We start from the raw sequence: 21,195 nt of genomic DNA on the forward strand, positions 1-21,195 counted from the left end.
TTTTCAGTGTGTATGAAGTCAATGAGAAGCTATAGAATTATATCATTTATATTCCAAGAAAACATTTTCCATGTACTTTTAAAATAATAACAAATTCACAGATCATGTATGCAACAAAATACCTTGTAAAGCTAAACAATTTAGATCAAATCACCATGGTGGCATTAATAGGCATATATGGTGCACACTCGTCTGGAAAAGTGAATAAGAAAAAAATATTATCCAATTTCCTAGTGTCTATTTAAGAGCAAACATGCCTCCAATCTGGAGAGTGTAGTAATGCCTGCGTAAGCAATGTAAAGATCAATATAATGAGGGGGGGGGGGGGGGGAGCGGTATACAGTATCCAAGAAAGAATGGCCTTTAAACACAAGTTCTTCAATAGCTTAATGTGTGCATAAAAGCACATACTGTGTCCTCAGCACAGTTTCTCAGACAACATAGTTCAATTAGTTATTTGTTCCCCAACCAATTTTTCAGATTAATATAATTCTAGATAATTGGAAAACAGCACTTTCTTTCAAAGCGATTTACAGTTCAGAGCAACATCAAATTACTGAGTAGTAATATGAGGACAGCTGAAGACAGTTGTAGACATTGACATATAGAGGAATCCACAGTTACAGTATCTATAATGATCCACAAAAGGCAAAGAGTATCTGAAATTAGATTTTGTCACTAAAATAACCAGTTAAAAAGGCCAACTTCACTATACCCAACAATTAACTTGAGAGTCTGACAAGTCCCAATTACTGGTAAATCAAATCCTGAGAATGTACACCTGAGTCTTCACAGCGTCTTTCATATTGTCTCTAGCGAAACCAAACTGAGAATTACAATTACACCTATCCAAACAGCAGCTGCAGCTCTCAGAAGTTGTCCCTGATGAACCACATGCCTCTTTTCCCTGCATTTACCACATTGGGTCAATTAGACTAATTAGACTAAGAGGAAACCGCCAATTTCACATTCCTTCATTGGAGCTAAAGTGGCGATTGATTGTAAGAGAATGGTATAGGTGGGAGGCTCTTTAACAAGGGCTGAAATAATTGCTATGAGGCTGCCATTCTGCAAACATGCTTAGATCTTTTTTTTTTTTTTATCCTAAATCATTAATCATTAAAGGTCCAGTAACTGAAAGCTGATTCCAAAGCCTTGGGCATCAAACAGAATTCAATCATGGTACTACATTTGGGAATTTTGGACGTTCCAAAATATATGAACAGTTCTCATTCAATTTATATCTATATGTTTAAATCCTTTCAAAGTGCCGCAGTATTCAACACACCAAATTAAATTGGCTAAAACGCTATATAAAAGAAAAGCCATTTCACTGACGCAGACAGAATTAATTTATTAGGGTTGCATGTGTGACAATTTCCCTCCAACAAGCTTGATTTCCAATTAGCAACAATGTGGCATATGTTGAGAGATGTGAGATTTCTCAGTGTGAACTCATTTTAAATTCGCAAATGGTGGTGTGAGGGGTCTGAACCACCAGCTAAGGATGCTGAGCTTCATTTGTAACAGATAACAGATTTAATGGCTTATGCTCTTTGACAAATAAGCTGCATTTTCAGTCCTATTTAGAGATGTCTACACATTTTACACATGCCTGTGTGGCGCTATCCACACTCCCTGCTAAAGGTGTGTGAATATCACTAGCTTTCTGTGAGAGGAAGACATATCAGTGTGAATTATGCATACCGTCTTACCCGGCAGTGAAGGCTAAAACGGCGCAGGCAGAAATGCAGCATTAGTCCATTCATTCTCATCCTCAGCCATGCCTCTCTCATCTGTCTGTGGGGCTATTTTTCGGGCTAAGGGTAAAGATTGAGTTCTGTGCCACACATCTTGGGGCTTTTTAGATTATTCCATAGTCAGTTAAATTTAGATTTTTTTTTTCTTTTTAAAAAAAAAAAAACTAGTAACCTTAAGCCCATCCACATCCACTTTCTTTTGCTGCTTTTTATAATAAAGAAATTCAAACAAATCCATCCAGTTACATTTTTTCTATTTTTAAGAGATTTAATATAAACTCTTATTATCCATTTTAATCTATACTGCATGGTGTCACTCGTTTCTGTATCAGTGTCTGCAATATCGCTTATCTGTAACTCCAAACACTGACACTCGTTTTTAATTCCCAGCAGAATATGAATAAACATGGAGGGCGAATGCAATTTCTCCCATGAGCAAACATTGTGAGGCAACACTCCAAATAATCTTCATAAAACAACACTGTTTCTGTTTCAAGGTAATGATCCTACATCACAACCTTACTCTAATAATAATAACAATAACTATATATATAGTAATTATTTTTGTGTACTTTTCAATTGTAAAACAGACAAAGGGCATGTGGTTTTTCTCACAAACCTAATCAAAATACACTATTCACAATGCAATGCAACTTAATAAACCAGTACAGGACAGTATATCCTCTCGCACTAACTAGACGGATGGGTGGATTGACGTAAAAAGGATGTTTATCCCTCCCTCCACCCCTGCTCTGGGAAGGACAGTTTCTAAGTGCTTGTGGATTTTATGTTTACAGTGTTTTATAGGGCAGATCCAGGAGCCAAGAGCTGTAAAATGCTGTGAGAGGGAGGAGAGAGAGTACAGGGGGTGGACGCATTATTGTAAATCCAATCTTTATTGAGAACAACAGACAAACAGTCCTCCCCACTCCAGCCCACCTCTCCATCACTCTCCCTATCGACGGAGTTCTCAAAGTTTGTACGTTTTTGCTCAGTTCAATTTAAACCTGCACAACTTGCCCAATATTTTACTCCGTTCACCCAATATGGCAACTATGAGCGTGTTCTCTCACTCAACTTTGAAAGGTGCCAGCAAACATCTAACTGCCTGTTGGAGATGATTGATCTCCACTGCTATATACTGTTCAAAGGAAAGCTGTTGCTTGGTGCTACTTGCTTATCAGTGATACCTTTCAACCTCACAACCCTGGTTGTGGATTACATCCAACACTGCACATTTTGGATTTCTCCCTAATCAAAAACACATGCATTCAAGACACCGACTCTTTAGAAAAGACTCAAGGACTTGAAATGGAAAAGTCAGATATACAAAACACACAGTCAATGGGGGGGATTCAGGACCAGGGTGATGAAACACTACATTACGTGACACTTGTTGGATCCGGGCAACTGCTCAGCACCTAACTTAAAATTATGTTTTTTCATGATAGTTTTCTATAATATGCACACATGAGCATGACACTTTTCTCTTGATAACAATTCCTCTGTGAAACACACCTAGGATAGCTATATAGTTATAACCTAGGAATACTATAAAGTTTCTAAGAGGCAAAGGCTCTTAGTTTAATATTTTGTAAATATGAATCATAAACTCTCAGGAAAGTAGAGGGAAGTCAAATAAACATTGAATAATGCCTAGTGAAAATTGTCTATTTTTTTATTGAGTGGCCCCATTAGCAAGACATGCTTCAGAAAATTGTGTGTCATTTATTAAGATGAGTACATAGACTATTCTTAGCTTTTAGAATACAAGAGGATTGCATCATCTAAGATAATTGCACCCTCCATTTAAAACCCAATATGGCCCCTTTGCCAAAAATCTTGCTCACCCTAGTTGGCTGCGTCTGCAGATTAAAATGTAAAGATAAATGGAATCAAAATAATCACTGCACTGTAACATTTGTAAGATGACTGGTAAAATTCATTATTCCAGAATCATATACACTATAATAAAAAAAGGTAAGGGTGGTTTTCTTTGAACAGTACATGCATAATTTTCTTCACATTTTCTTCACATTTAAATAAAATGTAATAGATGCAAATAGTTGATAAACTATGCCAGTTTTTGTGCCGAAATCTTTCATTTATTTATGACCGACAAGTGTACATCACATTAAATTAGTTTGTTAAAACTGTGTAATAAATAGGCCTATGTACAATGACATCATTCTTAAAACTAGGCCCATATATTTTCTGAGTGAAATGGACTCAGGCAAGTCATTTCACTCACTGGTGTTCTTTAAAACGCCTCTCAGGCATGCGAGTGCAACTCCTATTTCTTTGAATGGGAATACATAAAATTCTTCAAAACTGTTCACTAGGCTCACAATTAAATTTCATATTTGAAATCACCAATTAAATCTGACAACAACTCTCTCATAAATGTTGTTTCTTTGCATTTAAAAAAAGTATGCGATGCGATGACTTTAATGATTACTTATGGCATCTTTTACTCAAAAGGTGGGGCTTTTATTGATAGAGTGGCCATATTGAGCGTTGAATTTTCCCCCATTCTAAACAAAAAAATATATACAAGTGACACATCTTGGGTATTCTATAGTTTTTGGTTACATTTACATTTAATCATTTAGCAGATGCTTTTATCCAAAGTGACTTACAAATGAGAACAACAGAAGCAATCAGACCAACAAGAGAACAACAACAGTATACAAGTGCCATGGCAAGTCTCAGTTAGTCGTTATACCTGCAAAATCTATTAAACGACATGCTTGCACTCACTTGGGTAAGTGAGATGCACACTTAGCAGTCCTGGGAAGTTCACTCCAACCTCTAAATGAATGACCACATGACAGTCTGTTAATCCTCACACTTTTACACCAGGACCTACGGCAAGCCGATCAATGCGTCAACTGGCAGAGATGAATCAATGCCCTCTCTGACAAACTCCTCTCTTTCTCTCCATCCACTCTTAGTCCTTTGCCTTTTCAGCTTCTTTTTCTCCTCACCCACTTCTTCTCTTTCTGCTCAAGCCCTGAACAAATCTGAAAACGATCTCTCTCCATACGGTTTGAATGTGAGCTCCATTGGGCCGACTAGCTAAGCATACGGTTCTGCAGTAATATGATTGCTAAAACATTAACCAGTCATTGCTTTGCTTTATGGCAGCTTAGAGCTGATGATGGAGAAATAATAAACCTGTGCACTCTTCTAACACTGTATGAATATGCTAATGTCAATATGCTAAATACCTAGAATATGCTGTCTCTAATTGCAGTATATTAATTATCAAAATGATTCATTTCCTGTCCTAAAATGGACCTTAGTCAGGGCAGACAACATATTTATTTTAACATGACTGAAAACAAGACTGATAGTCCTAAAGTCTTAGTTCACAGCTAATTTTTACAATCAATATTTTGGAATGATGTACTTCAGTATTGAACAACTGACAGCAAAGTACACAACAGTATAGCCCACTGAATATGCTGTAAATCTGTGCCTCACAGCCTTGTTTCCTTTGGCAAAATTAAATATAGCTATTCTGACTGGAGCTTGCAGGTGCAGCTTCACTAAGATGCAACTGAAAGAGATTTTAGTCTCTCATTTTAGTGCTTGACTGGTCTCTAGCTATTTAAAGGATGCAAATGTGAAAAGCTTAGAAGTTCCTGAAAGTCACTTTGTTCTGTAACTGCCAAGAACGAACTGGCAAATGCAGATGAATGTTACGAAACCTTCAGGTGTGTCTACATAAGGAACAAATGGATACTACACAGACAGTAAGCTCCATCTCCACCTAGTGACAAGACGTCTACAGATGAGGACTGCTGATGATTTCTGCTCTTTCTAAATGCAACTTTTATTAAAATAGTACAAGAAAAAAGAGCAATATAGATGAGAATGTTTTTTTTTTTTTTTTTTTTTTTTTTTTGCTGTGTACAAGGGCTTACAATCTTGACAATAAACTGCTGAATCTGTGTTATGTGTTATCTGTGTTATGTGTGTATAAGTTTATGATATATGGCCGGGCACAAGCGCTCTTGGGAAACAATCAAATGGTTTGGCAGACCAGGTAATGTAGACTATGAGTTTTCCTGTACTTTAATTCTCACCTGTGTTGGCGACTGCGTTTGTGATGTCACCACTGAAGAGGGATATTTTCTTATTCAGCTCTTCACTGACTTTGTACCGAGGCTTACAAGAGGAGTCACTGAAGAGGGAGCACACAAAAATGTTAACACTAGACAGACAGTACACCAAGCAACCCCTATAAAAGTTGCTCTTCATACAACAATCTATTCATGTCTTCATCCTTCTAAGAACTTATAGACTCCAAACAGGTTAAATAGTTTTAGGATTTAAACAAAAAGACTCACTTTTTTGATTTCTATACATGATGAGTGTTTTAGTGCGTTTTGTTCACCTGAGGGACTCCAGACAGAAATCTTCTGTAGAGGAATGAAATCAATCCTGTACATTTCCCTCCTCTTCTCTTTATCCATGGAGCAAAGCTTTTCTACCAAAGATAAATATGATGAATGAATAAAAACTAGTCATTTTATTTTTATTTAGAAATGTCAGGGCTCAGTCTGGTGATATTGATTGATAAATTAAAATATTCTGATAGATAGATAGATAGATAGATAGATAGATAGATAGATAGATAGATAGATAGATAGATAGATAGTGTACAGTAATTAGAAAATTAGAGTCTCAAAGTGACACAAAGTCAGATCGAAGACTCAGATCAACCTGATGGCTGTAATATATATTTCTTAATTATTTCAGTTAAATTATATTTATTTCTGGTTCTCTGTCAGTGAAGTGTGTGTTGGGACACTCTCTAGGGACTGGAGGGACTCACTCTTCGCCTCTTTCCAGTCGCTGCTCTCAGACAGAATCCAGGTTCCGCTCGGGCCGCGCGCTCATGGTGTGAACGTGCTCGTGCCCGTGCTCAGTGAGGCCAGCACCGCACCCGAGACGCCCACGGCGCCTACAACAACCCTGGTGACGCGGCGGGTGTTAACAGTCCCTCCATTCTGCCTGAGAAGGGACTCTGAGGCCGTGGAAACCTTCTGCCACCTGTCTGTTTTACGTAAGACCCCCGGGGAGGGCAGGGCAGCACTTTGATACTCTCAGAGCCTGTGCCCGCGCAGCAGAGCATGAGAGGAGCGATGTGCAAGTCTGCTGATGAAACTGAGATGACTCAGACATCTGTCTCCAGCGCTGGATACCAACCCAACGCTTTTGGAGAGCGTAACACGAGCAGCAAGTTTGACACTTGAAACGCCATAGTCTGGTCTGTCTTGACAGCTGGCAGATTTAAAGTTTAAAGCACGAATGTCTCCCGTCTGCGCCTTGATTTTATATTTGTTTCGATTTGGAGTTAGATGTAAAAAGCAGTTTTACAGCTTTTTCTTTAAATCTCAATATTGAAGTTGACACTCAACCGTCTGATACAATGAAAGCAAATGGGACTATACCAAAATGCAGGGGTCCATGAACTCAATCGCAAGCGCTTCTGTTATTTGGACTGTCCCGGATCAACATCATTCAGCCTTTACTGACATCTAGCGGCAAAACGGCGAAAGAGCTATGTTTTAGTCCAGATGTCTTATTGCTAATAATCTGGGTTTGACACAGTTGACCATGAAGTTTTATGAAAGTTCGGGTTTTGGATTCAAATTTATACGAATTTATTTGCTGGTCAGTATTTTTAGTTTCTTAAACTTTTTATCGGTATTAGTTATATCATGAAGACTGAAGACTGGAGTAATGGTTTCTGAAAATTCAGCTTTTCCATCACAGGAATCAATTACGTTTTAAAAAATATATTATAATAGAAGACAAGAATTTTAAACTTCAATAATATTTCATAATTCATACAAATCTTTACTCTCAGTTAATATAAAACAGATTTAGATTAAGATGTTTACATCTTTCTTTTTTCTTCTTTTGTGTGATGTTTGCTAAATAAAAACTGCCTCTCTTTCATATTGTTTCAATAATAAAATCAGTAATTTGAGTATAGCACCATTTTACACTGTGAAAAACATCAATACATAATTCCTACACTCAGCTGTCTCTTTGACTCTATTTGTAATGATCATATGATTCTAAGTGCCTGTTTTTTGTTGTCTCGTGCAAAAGAACATTTAGTGTGAAAACAACACAGATCTGTAACACGGAAGCTGACAAAAGAGGAACACCCTTTTGTGTCAGCTCTGACATACCATGAAAAACCACAACTGATTTTACACAGCAGAGGGGTCTTGTCCATATTAGTGTCTGATTGTCTGTGTATCTCTTAAAGAGACCTACCAGCATTTAACTGACCGCACAAGAGGGAGACACTATCATCAGCTAATCCAGAGAAACCAGAAAAGGTAAAAAATTATATATATTTTTTTTCATTTAATGTTTTATCTATTAATAATGAGTCATTTAAAATGATAACAGTTCAAATTAAATAAGTGACTTTAATTCATATCATGAACAAATGGTTGGTCATTTAGAATAGAAATGTACAATATAATTCAATATTAAGGTTTTTGAATGACATCTAAAGCATTTGATTTATATAAACTGTATATTATCTAAAGGAGTGTGTTACACATTGCCTTATTATGCCTTGTTGTGTCTACGTAAACATATTTTATTGTGGGGTTTAAATTACATTTATGTCACAGTTTAAAAAGACATGAAGTTGAGTTGTTCAGTATTATTTTATTACGTTTCTTGAGTTTGGCTCCATTCCAGTTTTTAGTTTCAGTTAACTATTCAGAATTATCCCACACACGCCCAATATAACCCAACACACCCCATTACATGCACTGATGGATTAGATGCTTGACCAAAAGAGGAAATGTGGTTCCATGTGATTCATAGAAACTGGAAGTATCAGCTTCTAAACTTAACTAGGATAATCATTTGATACTTCTAGTACACGATCTGTTCAGTAATCTTATGTTTGATTAAACCTCCTTTTTACCATATTTGTGGGATCTCTCTGCTACAGAATGGCAGCGTGGGACCTTACAGTCACAGTGGAGGATCTTGGTCCTGATGCCCCGCCCATCCAAATCAGTGTGACCTCTGACCTGCACATTGGAGGAGTTTTTCTCAAATTAGTTGAGCAGACCAGTGAGTCATGCTCAAGATGCTCTTATATTATATTTGCTAATAAAAATATCCATTCCATTTTTTTTTTTCAACAACACAAAACAAAACAAAAGTCCCATATTTGTGTAAACTGATTAGAATTAAGTATGGTTCCTAAATCTTTATTCACCCTGTGAAATGTTCCTGTGTCTTATTTCTAGACCTGAAGAAGGACTGGTCCGACCATGCTCTGTGGTGGGAGCAGAAGCAGCAGTGGTTGCTGAGGACCGGCTGGACACTGGACAAATGTGGGGTACACGCAGACGCTCGCCTCGTCTTCACCCCACAGCACAAGGCTCTGCGACTGGGCTTGCCGAATGGGGTGACGCTGAAAATGCGAGCCTGTTTCTCCAGTCCTGTATTTCGCACAGTCATGGCCATCTGCAGGGTTCTTAGTAAGTGAAGGATCAAGACTCCAGCAAGAATCCAGCACCCTCTCTATATGCAATCTGTTACTAAGTTTCAGGTTTCTACTTCCAAAACGAATCTTTCTTGCTTTTAGATTTACGTCACCCAGAGGAGCTCTCCTTGCTCCGTCCTGTAGAGGAGAAAAAGAAAAAGAAGGACAAAGATTCCTCAGAAGAGCTGTATGATCTTACAGATGTTCCTCTAACCGCAGGTGGGCAAAATAACACATAAAAAAAGTTTTAAATACACTGCTGTTCAGCAAGGAGTCACTGGAGTCAGCAAGAGTGCATGCACATCAAGGCTGCATTGACTTGAATAAAACTATTTTTTTATTGAACATACATTAAAAACTATTTTTTTTTTAGTTTTCAGTTTAAAAAACTGTTTTAATACATTTTAAAATGTAGTTTATTCCTTTGATTTCAAAGGTGAATTTTCAGCAGCCATGTCTGCTTTAGTCTTTAGTGTCACAGGATCCTTCAGAAATCATTCGTATATGTTGATTTGCTGTTCAAGAAACATTTCTCATTACCAGTGATGAAAACAGTTGTGCTGCTTTATATTTTTTGTGGAAACTGTGACACATTTTTGAGTATTCTTTTGATGAATAGGAAGTTTAAAAGAACATGATTTATTTGAAATATAAATATTTTGTAACAGTATACATGTCTTTACTGTCACTTATGATCAGTTTAATGCATCCTCTCTGAATAAAAGTATTACAAACATACTTACTGACCACAAACTGGAATGGCATAGGCCTAAATGTAATAATAATAACACACAGTTATCACTGTGGTCACAGTATTTTAGTTTAAAGTGGATTTTATCTGAACGTAGGCTCTGTTCAAGCTCTGTACAATGGCATGCCGGCTCATTTTGCTGACTCTCCGAAGACCGAGGCTGTGTATAAAATGCTGTCTGTCAGCTTGCCCTCACCTGCTCCTGAAGCCATCGCTAGACTCTACCGGCCAGCCAGTGTGGTGGACAAAACACACATTAACACCAGGTACAGCAGAGAAACAAAATGATAACATAATGCACATTTCATCCTTAATATAAATGCTCTTCTGTTCCCTGGAGGTGGCTGGATTCATCTCGTTCACTAATGCAGCAGGGAATTCAAGAGAATGACAAACTATGGCTTCGATTCAAGTACTACACTTTCCATGATATGGATCCCAAGGTAGGGCTGTTTGGTTTGGGCATCCATGTGTGGACAAAGGACAAAGTTTATAAGAGTCAAGAAATTAAAATCGATTCTCTCTTTGCTGTAGTATGATGCAGTGCGTTTGACGCAGTTGTATGAACAAGCTCGCTGGGCTATACTTTTGGAGGACATAGACTGCACAGAAGAGGAAATGATGCTGTTTGGCGCCCTGCAGGTAGAAAACATAACAAGTAATACTGCCATGAAAACTATAAAACAGATTAGTAAAATTGATGTTAGCATTAAAGGATTATACAATAAGGCATTTACCTCTATTTCCTACTTTCTTATTCAGTACCACATAGGAAAACTGTCCTTGTCTCAGGACATGGTGTCTTCCTGTCAAGGGATGGATGACTTGGAGTCTGCCCTGAAATCTCTGGAGGTCAAGATGGTGGGAGATAGCAACAGCACAGACATGCTGGTGAGAGACACATTCTCTGTTTTAACAGAACAGCAAAAAAGGCACATGGAGACTGAATTGCAGAGACAGACTCAAAGGTATCAGAAGTACTGTCAGTAAAAATCGGATTTACTTTCACAGGAAAACATGACTGCTCCAGAGCTGAATGACTATTTGAAAATTTTTCGGTAAGGTTCTTTCCTTTGGCCAAGTCTGCTGAATTTTTTTATTTTTATTTTTTATGTTGGTTTAGAATCAGTTTTCACTCATAAATCTCTAGTAAATTTCAAAAACAATTGCAAAGAAACAACAAGTTTGAAAAATTTTGGATAAAACTTGTTATCCTTTTTAACATTTTAAGCCAAAAAATTTCAAATAAAGATAAAATAACTAAAATAAAGTGCATAATCATTTGATAATTAATCATTTCCACCCTGCAGGCCTAAGAGACTAACTCTCAAGGGTTACAAGCAATACTGGTGCAAATTTCAGGACACATCGATCTCCTATTATAAAAGCAGCGAGGACCGCTTTGGAGAGCCCATTCAACAGCTGAACCTGAAAGGTCATTTTTATTTTATTTTATTTTAACCCAATATTGAAATTTTGCTACATGAGAGAATCAGATGAAAGTGATTGAGTGAACTGAACATGCTGCAGTAGAAAAAGAGAACAAAAACTAAGATAAGTAGATAACTAATACTTCAATGATAAAATCTATTTGTTAAAGTAAGATAAATCAGATAAATCCCCTGCCCTTGTTAAGTTTAAAAAACAATGTTTTGCTTTGGTCTTTATGTATGCATATATGTATGTTTCATTGAGCCATTTCTGCACTGTGCTTGTAACATGTGTGAATATGCTTTCACACCTCAGACAAGGCTGAAACCAAAGTACACACTCATCAGTCTAGGCCATGTTATCTGAAACACATCTGCTTCTCTTTAGGCTGTGAGGTTGCCCCAGATGTCAGTTTAGCAGGCCAGAAGTTCTGTATCAGACTCCTCATTCCTGCACCAGAAGGCATGAATGAAATCTACTTGCGATGTGAAAATGTATGGAATTGTCACCAAGGCTGCATTTATTTGATCAAAAAACAGCAAAAACTGTAATACCGTGAAATGTTATTTCATTTTCAAATAATTTTTTATACTTTGGTCCCACTTTATATTAATATCCCACCTGAATAGCAGCAAAAGTGCTTTGCAAAAGAATATAAACACAGTACTTATTGTACTTATGTTTTGATGTTAGTAGTTAAGGGCACTTAATATAAAGTTGGACCTATATTTTAATATATAAAAAAAAATCCTGTTATGGAAATTCTTCAGTGTCACATGATCTTCCAGAAATCATTCTTAAATGTTGATCTCCTGCTTTTCAGTATTGAAAATATATTGTAATGCTTAATATTTTATGTGGAAACCATGATACATTTTTAGTATTCGTTGATAAATAGTCTAAAAGAGCAGAAATATTCGATATAGACATTTTTGTTGCAATGTAAAAGTATTTAATGCCACTGTTGATAATTTTAATGCATGCTTTTCAATGAAAGTATTCAAGATTAAAAACAAATAGTCTATTTTTAACAAATATAATTTTTTGTTCCCACCTGCCCTACTGAATCAGGAGAAGCAGTATTCTCAGTGGATGGCTGCCTGTAAGCTGGCATCCAAAGGCCTGACATTATTGGACATCTCGTATCAGAATGAAGTAAAGAACATCCAGACGTTCCTTTCAATGCAGCGTTCCAGCTCTGCAGCTCCTGTTGCACAAACTGACGACAGCATCAACACACTCGGCCTCGTCTCGCCCAGATACCATAAGAAATACAAGCCCAAACAGGTAGAGTGACCATGAAACTTGTGAGTTATTTCATATTGTACAATGCACTGCAATGTTTGTTTCACTTCATCTATTCAGTGTTTGTGAAGCCTTCACCTCTTCTTGTTCTTTTCAGTTAACCCCTCGTATCCTGGAGGCCTATCAGAATGTCGCCCAGCTCTCTTTGACGTCTGCCATCTTGAGGTTCCTGCAGATCTGGCAAGCTCTGCCTGATTTTGGAACTTCCTACTTCATGGTCAGGTAAATAGACTAACCCTAGAGGCACAAAAACATGGTCAGCTCATGATGTACCTTTTAAACAAGCTTGCATGCACTTGTAGGGGTCTTTAGGAAACAGCAGGTATACTATGATATGTGGAAACACAAAATATTTATTTTATAATTGTCATCGAAGGTGATCAAGCTTCACAGTACACTTGTTTCTCAGGTTTAAGGGCAGTCGTAAGGACGAAGTTCTGGGCATCGCTAACAACCGTCTAATCCGTATAGACCTGGGAATCGGCGATGTGGTGAAGACTTGGCGTTATAATAATATGAGACAGTGGAATGTTAATTGGGATATACGACAGGTAGGTTTCACTAAAAGTATGATAAAAATGATAATAACTGTGTGATACATTTCATTTAAATGAAGGAGCCTTTATTCTTGCCCTACGCAATTTATCCCAGACTTACTGTTCAAAAGTTTGGGTCAGTAAAACACACTCAACAAATATGAAGCAGTTCAACTGTTTTTTTAACATTATAGAAGATTTGTTTCTTGAGCACCAAATCATCATATTCGGATGATTTCTGATGGATAATGTGACAATGAAGACTGGAGTAATGATGCTAAAAATTCAGCTTTGACATTACAGGAATAAATTACATTTACAATTACATAAACGCAGCCTTGGATGAGAAACATCTTACCTATGGCTTTAAAAACTTTTTGAATGGTAGTGTATGTGCTATGACACATCTTATATAATACACTTTTCACTTAGAAATTCAGTCATTTATATCATCAACACCTGTCTGTCTCTATTGTAGATGGCGATTGAATTCGACGGAAACATTAACATAGCATTCAGCTGTGTGAACGCAGACTGTAAGGTTGTGCACGAATACATTGGAGGATACATCTTCATGTCCACTCGCTCCCGACAGCAAAGTGACACACTGGACGAGCAGCTCTTCCACAAACTCACCGGCGGCCACGACGCTCTCTGAGCACCAAACAATGACTTACAGAGGAAAAAAACATTACTGAAGCTACAAATGGAGGAAAATGATAATAATTCATTGTTAGCACTGCACAGCATCTGACCCTTTGTTTTGCTTGTTTTCAACGAGTCATTATTTAGTGATCAATATCCAAGCATTGAATTAAGAATGTCTAAATGTCTCTTGATGCTTTCAATAACGTTACACACACATGTAATAAGTCTGTATCAACCATCACACTTAATATATGACTGCATAACAGTAAAAAATAACAAAATTAACAATTTCAAATGTCTGAAAACTATCTATCAGTATTGAATTTTGTCATTAGGGTGTCTGTATTTCTGTCATCTCATGTGAGTAACAGCTCAGGAAACCACTATCATTGTCTGACCAGACAATGGACTATTAGTCAATAGCTCACAATTTCCTATCTCTGTCCAGCAGAGTTTCAGTTACTGCACCAGGGTTATTTTTAAATGGTTGGGAGAGTTTAGTATTGAGTTAACAAAGTGCCATCTCTGCATTCTCCTGATGAGTCCACAGCCTTGCTGATTCTCCATTATTCACAAGAAACATCATGTGTTCAAATACTGTGCGTAATACTAAACATTATGGTACAACATTATATTCATTTAAATCATGAAATTTGTTTTTACTATTTGAGTGTGTGTATGTACAGCCAAGTTTATGAGCTTCTAGTAGTAATTTCAAATCACTCTCAACCAAAAATAAAAAATTTAAAAAAAAATTAAAAAGACCTAAAATCTACAAACAATGTGGTAAGATTCTGCATTATTTTGTAGGTTGGGTTTTTTTCTGGTGTTACTTTATTTTTATTTTTATCTGTATCCATACCCATTGTGATTTCCATATTTGTATTTCACTTTGGATAAGAGTAAGTGCTAAATCACTAATCTGCTAAATTCTTTCAAGCTAAATAAAAAAAGTGTAATTTGGTATATGGGCTGTTCTCATCCAAGGAGGAGAATAGCATGGACTTTTTATACCCATATACAGCATTTGTAATTATGAAGAATAAATAATAGCTACCATGTGAAAATGTTAAACTTCCTCAAACAGGTTTCTGAAACAACTCCCACTGCTCAGTTCACTAGAAGTGTCAGGGTCTGACTAAGTTTCCAGTCTTTCAGTCCAGCCAAAGAGTCTAGAAGTCAATCTGTTCTTCAGTGTTATGCAATGCTATACTTACTGGATTGTTAAGAATAATCCAAAGTAGTTTTTCTGATCTTTTATCTAGACCAGTAGTTTCTCTTCCCTCTTTGAAAATATGTAATGTTGACCTCTTAGAATATAAGTGTAATGACAAACTTATTTATAAAGAATTTCAACGTATCATCACTGGTGATTATAAATGTTATTTTCTGGGAGATGTTGAAACCTCAGTAAGGGACAAAGCTTTTACCCGTTATATGGCTTACCCAGTTGCTCCAAAGGTCAAGGAGACTCATTATAAAATTATGTTTAGGATATATCCAGTTAGTGACTTTATACAAAAACGATTTTATTTCGATGTGGATCCTTGTGGTCTCTGCTCTTGATTTCCTGAAACAATTCATCACCTTTTCTTTTACTGTGAGGTTTCTTCTAAATTTTTGTTTGATATACATAGCTGGTTGTCAGTAAAAATGTAGACAGTTTCTCCTATAACCCAGCAAGATGTGCTCTTTTTTAAATGTGATTTAAATTCATCCTTCTCTGATGTTGTGAATTTTGTTTTGTTGATGAGTAAATATCATATACATACTTGTAAATGGAAAAAATGTAAACCTTCCTTCAATATATTCTTATGTGAGTTTGTTAAAATGTTTCAGAGCTTAAAATGTCTCAAAAAACTTAATCGAAAATCGGAAAAGTTATGCTTCTCTTTGTAAAAATATCTTTTTTTTTTCTTTTTTTTTTAATTAAATAACTTCATCGACTACAATTTTGGTTTCATCCTTCCTCCTTGTTATTGTGTTTTTGTTTTATGTTATTTATTTTTTTTCTTTTTTCTCTTTAATGTAAACTCTGTGCTGGTCAATATGAAAGTGTCTTACATTGTTGGTTCCCTGTCTTGTTATGTATTGTTATGGGAAGTCGTGGCCTAATGGTTAGAGAGTCGGACTCCCAATCAAAAGGTTGTGAGTTTAAGTCTCGGGCTGGCAGGAATTGTAGGTGGATGAGTGCATGTACAGTTCTCTCTCCACCTTCAATACCACGACTTAGGTGCCCTTGAGCAAGGCATCGAACCCCCAACTGCTCCCCGGGCGCCGCAGCATAAATGGCTGCCCACTGCTCCGGGTGTGTGTTCACAGTGTGTGTCTGTGTGTGTTCACTGCTCTGTGTGTGTGCACTTCGGATGGGTTAAATGCAGAGCACAAATTCTGAGTATGGGTCACCATACTTGGCTGAATGTCACGTCACTTCACTTTAAATTAAGCATTAAAAAAAAAAAAGTTCTTCAGTCCAGCTGAGGGCGACACTCAGACAAATACATGCAGCACGTCATAGCGAAGAAGACGTCACCCGGAAGTCGTCCCCGTGTAACACACGCTTGTAAACAACTCTCGAGCTTCCTACAGATCAAGGTGGAAAACATTTATGATCGTTTTTTTTTATTTTACCAAACAGCAGGTAAATTAGTAGCTTATTTACTTAAAACCTGACGTATCAGCGATATTTGCTATAACTTTTCAAGTTAAATCTACGTCAAATACAAAAGTTGCTGTAAATTATACTTAACGTTAAGATATCGTAACCGTCTGGTTTCTATGTTAATTATGCATTTCTACTCTTTCAGCAGATTTTTTCTTTCTTTCTTTATTTTATCATATTTTTTTATGTAATAATGATTTCTGTCTTTGTTTGTGTGTGTTTTTCACATTCCGAATGATTTGTTTCGAATTGATATCTTGAATCTCCGATCGTGATCTCTGTTAGGTGTAAGGTTAGCTGAAGATGATGTCGAAGGAGGAGGGCAGCGTTAAAGTGTCGGAGGGGATCGTAGATCTCGAAGAGCCAAAGAAAATGACCCGAGAAGACTGGAGGAAGAAAAAAGAGCTGGAAGAACAGAGAAAGTTAGGAAATGCTCCGGCTGAAGTTGACGAGGAAGGAAAGTATGTTTTTGCAGATGAACGTAATACATAACTGTTCATTCATACATATAAAACTTTAATAAAAAAAAAAAGGTGTTAATGTTTTTATCATTTATGCCATAACGTTTCCTGACCGTTAATATTTTGTTACCAGGGATATCAACCCTCATATTCCACAGTACATCTCATCTGTCCCTTGGTACATCGACCCATCAAAGAGACCCACCCTCAAGCACCAGAGACCCCAGACAGAGAGCGAGAAACAGTTTACACCCATCGGAGATTGGTACAAAAGAGGTGTACAAGAAGTAAGCACTACATCTACCCAAATAGTCATATGTTATAAAAAGTGATTTAGTGTCTAAACCCTTTTTCATTGCCTCCCTGTCAACTAGAAATCAGTCAGCACAAAATACAGAAAGGGAGCATGTGAAAACTGTGGTGCCATGACTCATAAGAAGAAGGACTGTATGGAGGTAACTAGTTCATAGAATGTGTTATGATGGCGTTGTTGTATGTTAGTAATGCTCTTTCTATTATACGATCATACTATTTCGATCTAATACTGTGCAGTATATACTACTGTTCAAAAGTTTGGGCTCAGTAAGATATATTTTAAAGAAAGTAATGCTTTTATTCAGCACGGATGCATTATATTGATCAAAAGTGACAGTAAATTCATTAATAATGTTATAAAAGATCAGCATTGATATTAATTAGAAATGTGTCTTAATTGTGTCATAATTAGAAATGTATACTTTAATATAGAAAACTTTAAATGTTATTTAAATTGTAAATAGTACAAAAAATGTTTACTCTTGTTGATTTGTTGTTTTTGTTGTTGTTGTTTTTTGATCAAAGAAATGCAGCCATGATTCGCATAAGAGACTCTTTTTAGAAAAATTTTAAAATCTTACAGACCCCAAACTTTTGGTCGTTATTGATTTTAGAAATAAAACCTGCATTTTAATTTTTGATTACAATGTGTGCAAAAAATGATTTTGATAGAGACCCAGAAAAGTTGGAGCAAAGTTTTCTGGCACAGGCTTGGCACCAGATGAGCATGAACAGATCCAGCTCTCAATGGATTATGATGGAAAGAGAGATCGCTGGAATGGCTATGATCCCGATGAGCACACGCGCATTGTAGAGGAATATGCAAAAGTTGATCTGGTAAGTCATGTTGTTGGATATTTATGTGTATTTGTTTATTTTATTATGCAGCTAAGCTATTTTTTTTGTGACAGGCTAAACGCACTCTCAAAGCGCAGAAACTCCAGGAGGAGTTAGCTTCTGGTAAATTAATAGATCAAGCTGTAAGTATTCAAAATTAAATCTTTTTCTTGGTATTTTTCTACATTCCTCTTCTAGCTGTGTGATTTCTAAAAATGGTTAATGTTTGTCACAACCTTTTATGTATTACCTTTGTGTTACTAAACAGTATGTCTTATATCTAGAACTCAAGGAGGCATCTTATCGATGATGCAGCACAGGTAAATGTCATATTCAGATGAATCTTTATGCACTTTGTAGACTATAAAATAAAACTCAAATCATAAAGCCACTTCACTCACTCAGTTCAAATTTTTTCCTCACCCTGTCCAGGACCACAGCAGTGAAGATGAGGATGACGACAAATATGCTGATGACTTCGACATGCCTGGACAAAACTTTGATTCCAAGAGACGAATCACAGTTAGAAACCTGAGAATCCGGGAGGACATCGCTAAGGTAAAAATAACTCTGAAGTTTTGCAAACCAATCAATGTTACTTAAAGGCATGACGCTACTTGTTTTTCTAGAAATATGTGCATTTTATTTATTTATTGATTGATTGGCAGCTGCGTTAATAAAGTCACTTATAAAATCTTATGGTCTTATCATCAGGATTTGTAGTAGCATAAGATTACACATGAATATTTTTACCACAGTCTGATGTATCATGTTTTTCCCAACTTACTTTACAGTATCTCAGGAATCTGGATCCAAATTCAGCATACTACGATCCCAAGACTCGAGCTATGAGAGAGAACCCATACTCCAACGCTGGAAAGACTCCAGAAGAGTAGGTGCTTTTCTCATTTTCTGTGCATTCAATCAAGGGAAACGTTGGGACGTTACAGGCTTCTTGCAGAAATCTTGCAGAATGTGTACTAAGTAGGGGTTACAACACACATTGTTCACTACTAATCAAGGCATAAGTAGATCTAATTAAGTTGATGAACAAAGCCTGCTTAACGCCTAGAAAGCGGATGTTCTTATGCTTACTACATTTCAAGTCATCACACTTAATCACACAGTCCTTGAGTGTCTCTTTCTGTAGTTGTCTCTGCCTGTCTTTAAAAGGATGTGTTTGGTTCGTTAGGGTGGGCTACGCTGGAGACAACTTTGTGCGCTACTCTGGAGACACCATTTCCATGGCCCAGACACAGCGTGAGTAGTCTTTGTCAACTCATACATAAACTCCTCTCTACCTGACGTTAAATGTGGGCTCCAGACTCTCAGTTCCTGTTGGTCTAACATTGTTTTGTGTGTCTTCTCTGCAGTCTTTGCTTGGGAAGCCTATGAGAAGGGATCTGAAGTGCACCTCCAGGCAGATCCCACCAAGCTGGAGCTTCTCCATCAGTCCTACAGAGTCAAAAAGGATGAATTCAAAGAGAAACAGAAAGAGAGTATTTTGGAAAGGGTACGGTTTAGAATCTCCTTTTTTTTTTTACACATAGCAAAACGTCTTTCATCCTCTGCTCGGTGTACTGATGGCTTCATGTCGCACTTCTCTGCAGTATGGTGGGGAGGAACACTTGGACGCCCCTCCACGAGAGCTTCTGCTGGCTCAGACAGAGGAGTATGTGGAGTATTCTCGTCATGGGGCTGTGTTGAAAGGACAGGAGAAGGCTGTGGCATGTTCCAAATATGAGGAGGATGTGCTCATTAATAACCACACGGTTAGTTTGCTGGCACTAATGGAAGTGCTACATAACAGGACAAGTGGCATAATAATAATAGATTAGTTTTATGAATGTTAAAGATGTGTTCCTTTGGTTTTGCAGTGTATCTGGGGATCGTATTGGAAAGATGGCCTTTGGGGTTACAAATGCTGCCACTCGATGGTGAAGCAAAGTTACTGTACAGGAGAAGCTGGCAAGAAAGTAGTGGTGCGAATCAAATTTATCCAAATTTACATTTTATCCAACACAAATCTCTTCTAAAAACAAATTGTCTCCTTTTTTTTTCAGAGCAATTCTTGTGTTCCATTTGAAGATGATGGAGAGGAGGCCCAAACGAGTAAAGAACCAATGACACTTTTACAGGTACATTTTACAGCCGCCTTTCTTTTGTGATATGATTTCAGTGGAAGAACATGGAAGGTAGATGATTGTATTACACTAATATGTTTTTTTTTTTAATTCACAGATGCACCAGGAAAAAATGAAAGACAAGAAAAAGAAGAAAAAGAGCAAGAAACATAGAGATTCTGACAGCAGTGATGAGGACGACGAAGCAAAAAAGACAGAAAAGCTGAAGAAGGTGGATGGGCTGTTCCTGCCACACAAATTCGTATCTTCATATTCAGATGCATCAGTGTTCTACAGAGCCTGTTGTAAAAGAAAATATTGTGTCTTTTTGTGCAGGCATTGAGTGCAGAGGAGCAGAGGCTGAAGCAGTTGGCTGTAATTATGCAGCTCGACGAGAGGAAGCGGCCGTACAACAGCTTAAAAGAAGTGCGTGAACCCACAGAGGAGGAGATGGAAGCCTTCCACATGAAACGTTACCGGCCTGATGACCCCATGGCCCCTTTCCTGAAGCAGTGAATGAAAAAATAAAGCGATGTCACAGTCACTGTTTTTGTAAAATCTGTTACGGTTGAATCTGTGTTACGAAAAGACCACTGTTGAGCTAATAATGGGAAACATTCCATATTATTAACATCACAGTCTGTTAGATCCTTCAGTTTTAACATCTTTATACTTTATATAAATCTGTGCAGATTATAGTACAAAATAAATCAGATGTATTTTCTCAATGTTTTCATAATGTGTTTTTATTTGTTTTGTTTTTTTGACAGTACATGGTTGTATTAATCTTTTAATAATAAAGTGCCCCATAAATCACAAATGGGTT

At 37.1% G+C, this 21,195-nt stretch overlaps 2 protein-coding genes and 1 long non-coding RNA gene across 4 annotated transcripts in view; 2 read left to right on the plus strand and 1 right to left on the minus strand.

Annotated features, from left to right (window-relative positions):
- Positions 1 to 6,669, minus strand: part of LOC128027528 (uncharacterized) — a 57,197-nt gene extending 50,528 nt beyond the window's left edge. The window contains exons 1-3 of the long non-coding RNA XR_008186750.1: positions 6,604 to 6,669; positions 6,163 to 6,255; positions 5,852 to 5,949 (exon numbers count right to left, since the gene is read on the minus strand). This is a non-coding gene — a long non-coding RNA (uncharacterized LOC128027528). The remainder of the gene's footprint in view (positions 1 to 5,851; positions 5,950 to 6,162; positions 6,256 to 6,603) is intronic.
- Positions 6,670 to 7,426: 757 nt separating this feature from the next.
- On the plus strand, positions 7,427 to 14,141 carry LOC128027526 (fermitin family homolog 3). Its single transcript, XM_052615225.1, has 16 exons — positions 7,427 to 7,445; positions 8,053 to 8,125; positions 8,758 to 8,882; positions 9,062 to 9,295; positions 9,403 to 9,519; positions 10,149 to 10,317; positions 10,392 to 10,494; positions 10,586 to 10,693; positions 10,814 to 10,942; positions 11,063 to 11,109; positions 11,362 to 11,486; positions 11,870 to 11,976; positions 12,554 to 12,769; positions 12,885 to 13,009; positions 13,197 to 13,338; positions 13,802 to 14,141. Exons 3-16 carry the CDS (start codon positions 8,759 to 8,761, stop codon positions 13,979 to 13,981), a joined length of 1,926 nt encoding a protein of 641 aa, XP_052471185.1. The 5' UTR covers positions 7,427 to 7,445; positions 8,053 to 8,125; position 8,758; the 3' UTR covers positions 13,982 to 14,141.
- Positions 14,142 to 16,474: 2,333 nt separating this feature from the next.
- LOC128027529 (pre-mRNA-splicing factor SLU7-like) lies at positions 16,475 to 21,189 on the plus strand. 2 transcript variants are annotated; one of them, XM_052615228.1, is made up of 16 exons: positions 16,475 to 16,566; positions 16,919 to 17,094; positions 17,228 to 17,381; positions 17,469 to 17,549; positions 18,082 to 18,246; positions 18,321 to 18,389; positions 18,531 to 18,566; positions 18,679 to 18,804; positions 19,041 to 19,138; positions 19,439 to 19,506; positions 19,620 to 19,759; positions 19,857 to 20,018; positions 20,124 to 20,228; positions 20,310 to 20,384; positions 20,488 to 20,601; positions 20,706 to 21,189. In XM_052615228.1, the coding sequence occupies exons 2-16, from the start codon at positions 16,937 to 16,939 to the stop codon at positions 20,883 to 20,885; spliced, it is 1,731 nt and encodes a 576-aa protein (XP_052471188.1). In that variant the 5' UTR covers positions 16,475 to 16,566; positions 16,919 to 16,936; the 3' UTR covers positions 20,886 to 21,189. The 2 variants fall into 2 exon arrangements, with proteins under 2 accessions (XP_052471188.1, XP_052471189.1); XM_052615229.1 differs by having other exon boundaries at positions 16,483 to 16,612.
- Positions 21,190 to 21,195: the final 6 nt, after the last annotated feature.

The sequence above is a fragment of the Carassius gibelio genome, chromosome A14, assembly GCF_023724105.1.
Source record: "Carassius gibelio isolate Cgi1373 ecotype wild population from Czech Republic chromosome A14, carGib1.2-hapl.c, whole genome shotgun sequence".
Taxonomy (NCBI): Eukaryota; Metazoa; Chordata; class Actinopteri; order Cypriniformes; family Cyprinidae; genus Carassius; species Carassius gibelio.

What these genes read in the sequence shown, in the direction of transcription:
- LOC128027526 (XM_052615225.1), top strand. Translation starts at nt 8,759, where the DNA reads ATGGCAGCGTGGGACCTTACAGTCACAGTGGAGGATCTTGGTCCTGAT. An exon ending in AGATGTTCCTCTAACCGCAG is followed by an intron (nt 9,520 to 10,148) that starts GTGGGCAAAATA and finishes ATCTGAACGTAG; the next exon opens with GCTCTGTTCAAGCTCTGTAC. An exon ending in GCAACAGCACAGACATGCTG is followed by an intron (nt 10,943 to 11,062) that starts GTGAGAGACACA and finishes TTACTTTCACAG; the next exon opens with GAAAACATGACTGCTCCAGA.
- LOC128027529 (XM_052615228.1), top strand. Translation starts at nt 16,937, where the DNA reads ATGATGTCGAAGGAGGAGGGCAGCGTTAAAGTGTCGGAGGGGATCGTA. An exon ending in ACAAAAGAGGTGTACAAGAA is followed by an intron (nt 17,382 to 17,468) that starts GTAAGCACTACA and finishes CCTGTCAACTAG; the next exon opens with AAATCAGTCAGCACAAAATA. An exon ending in AAGAGAGTATTTTGGAAAGG is followed by an intron (nt 19,760 to 19,856) that starts GTACGGTTTAGA and finishes ACTTCTCTGCAG; the next exon opens with TATGGTGGGGAGGAACACTT.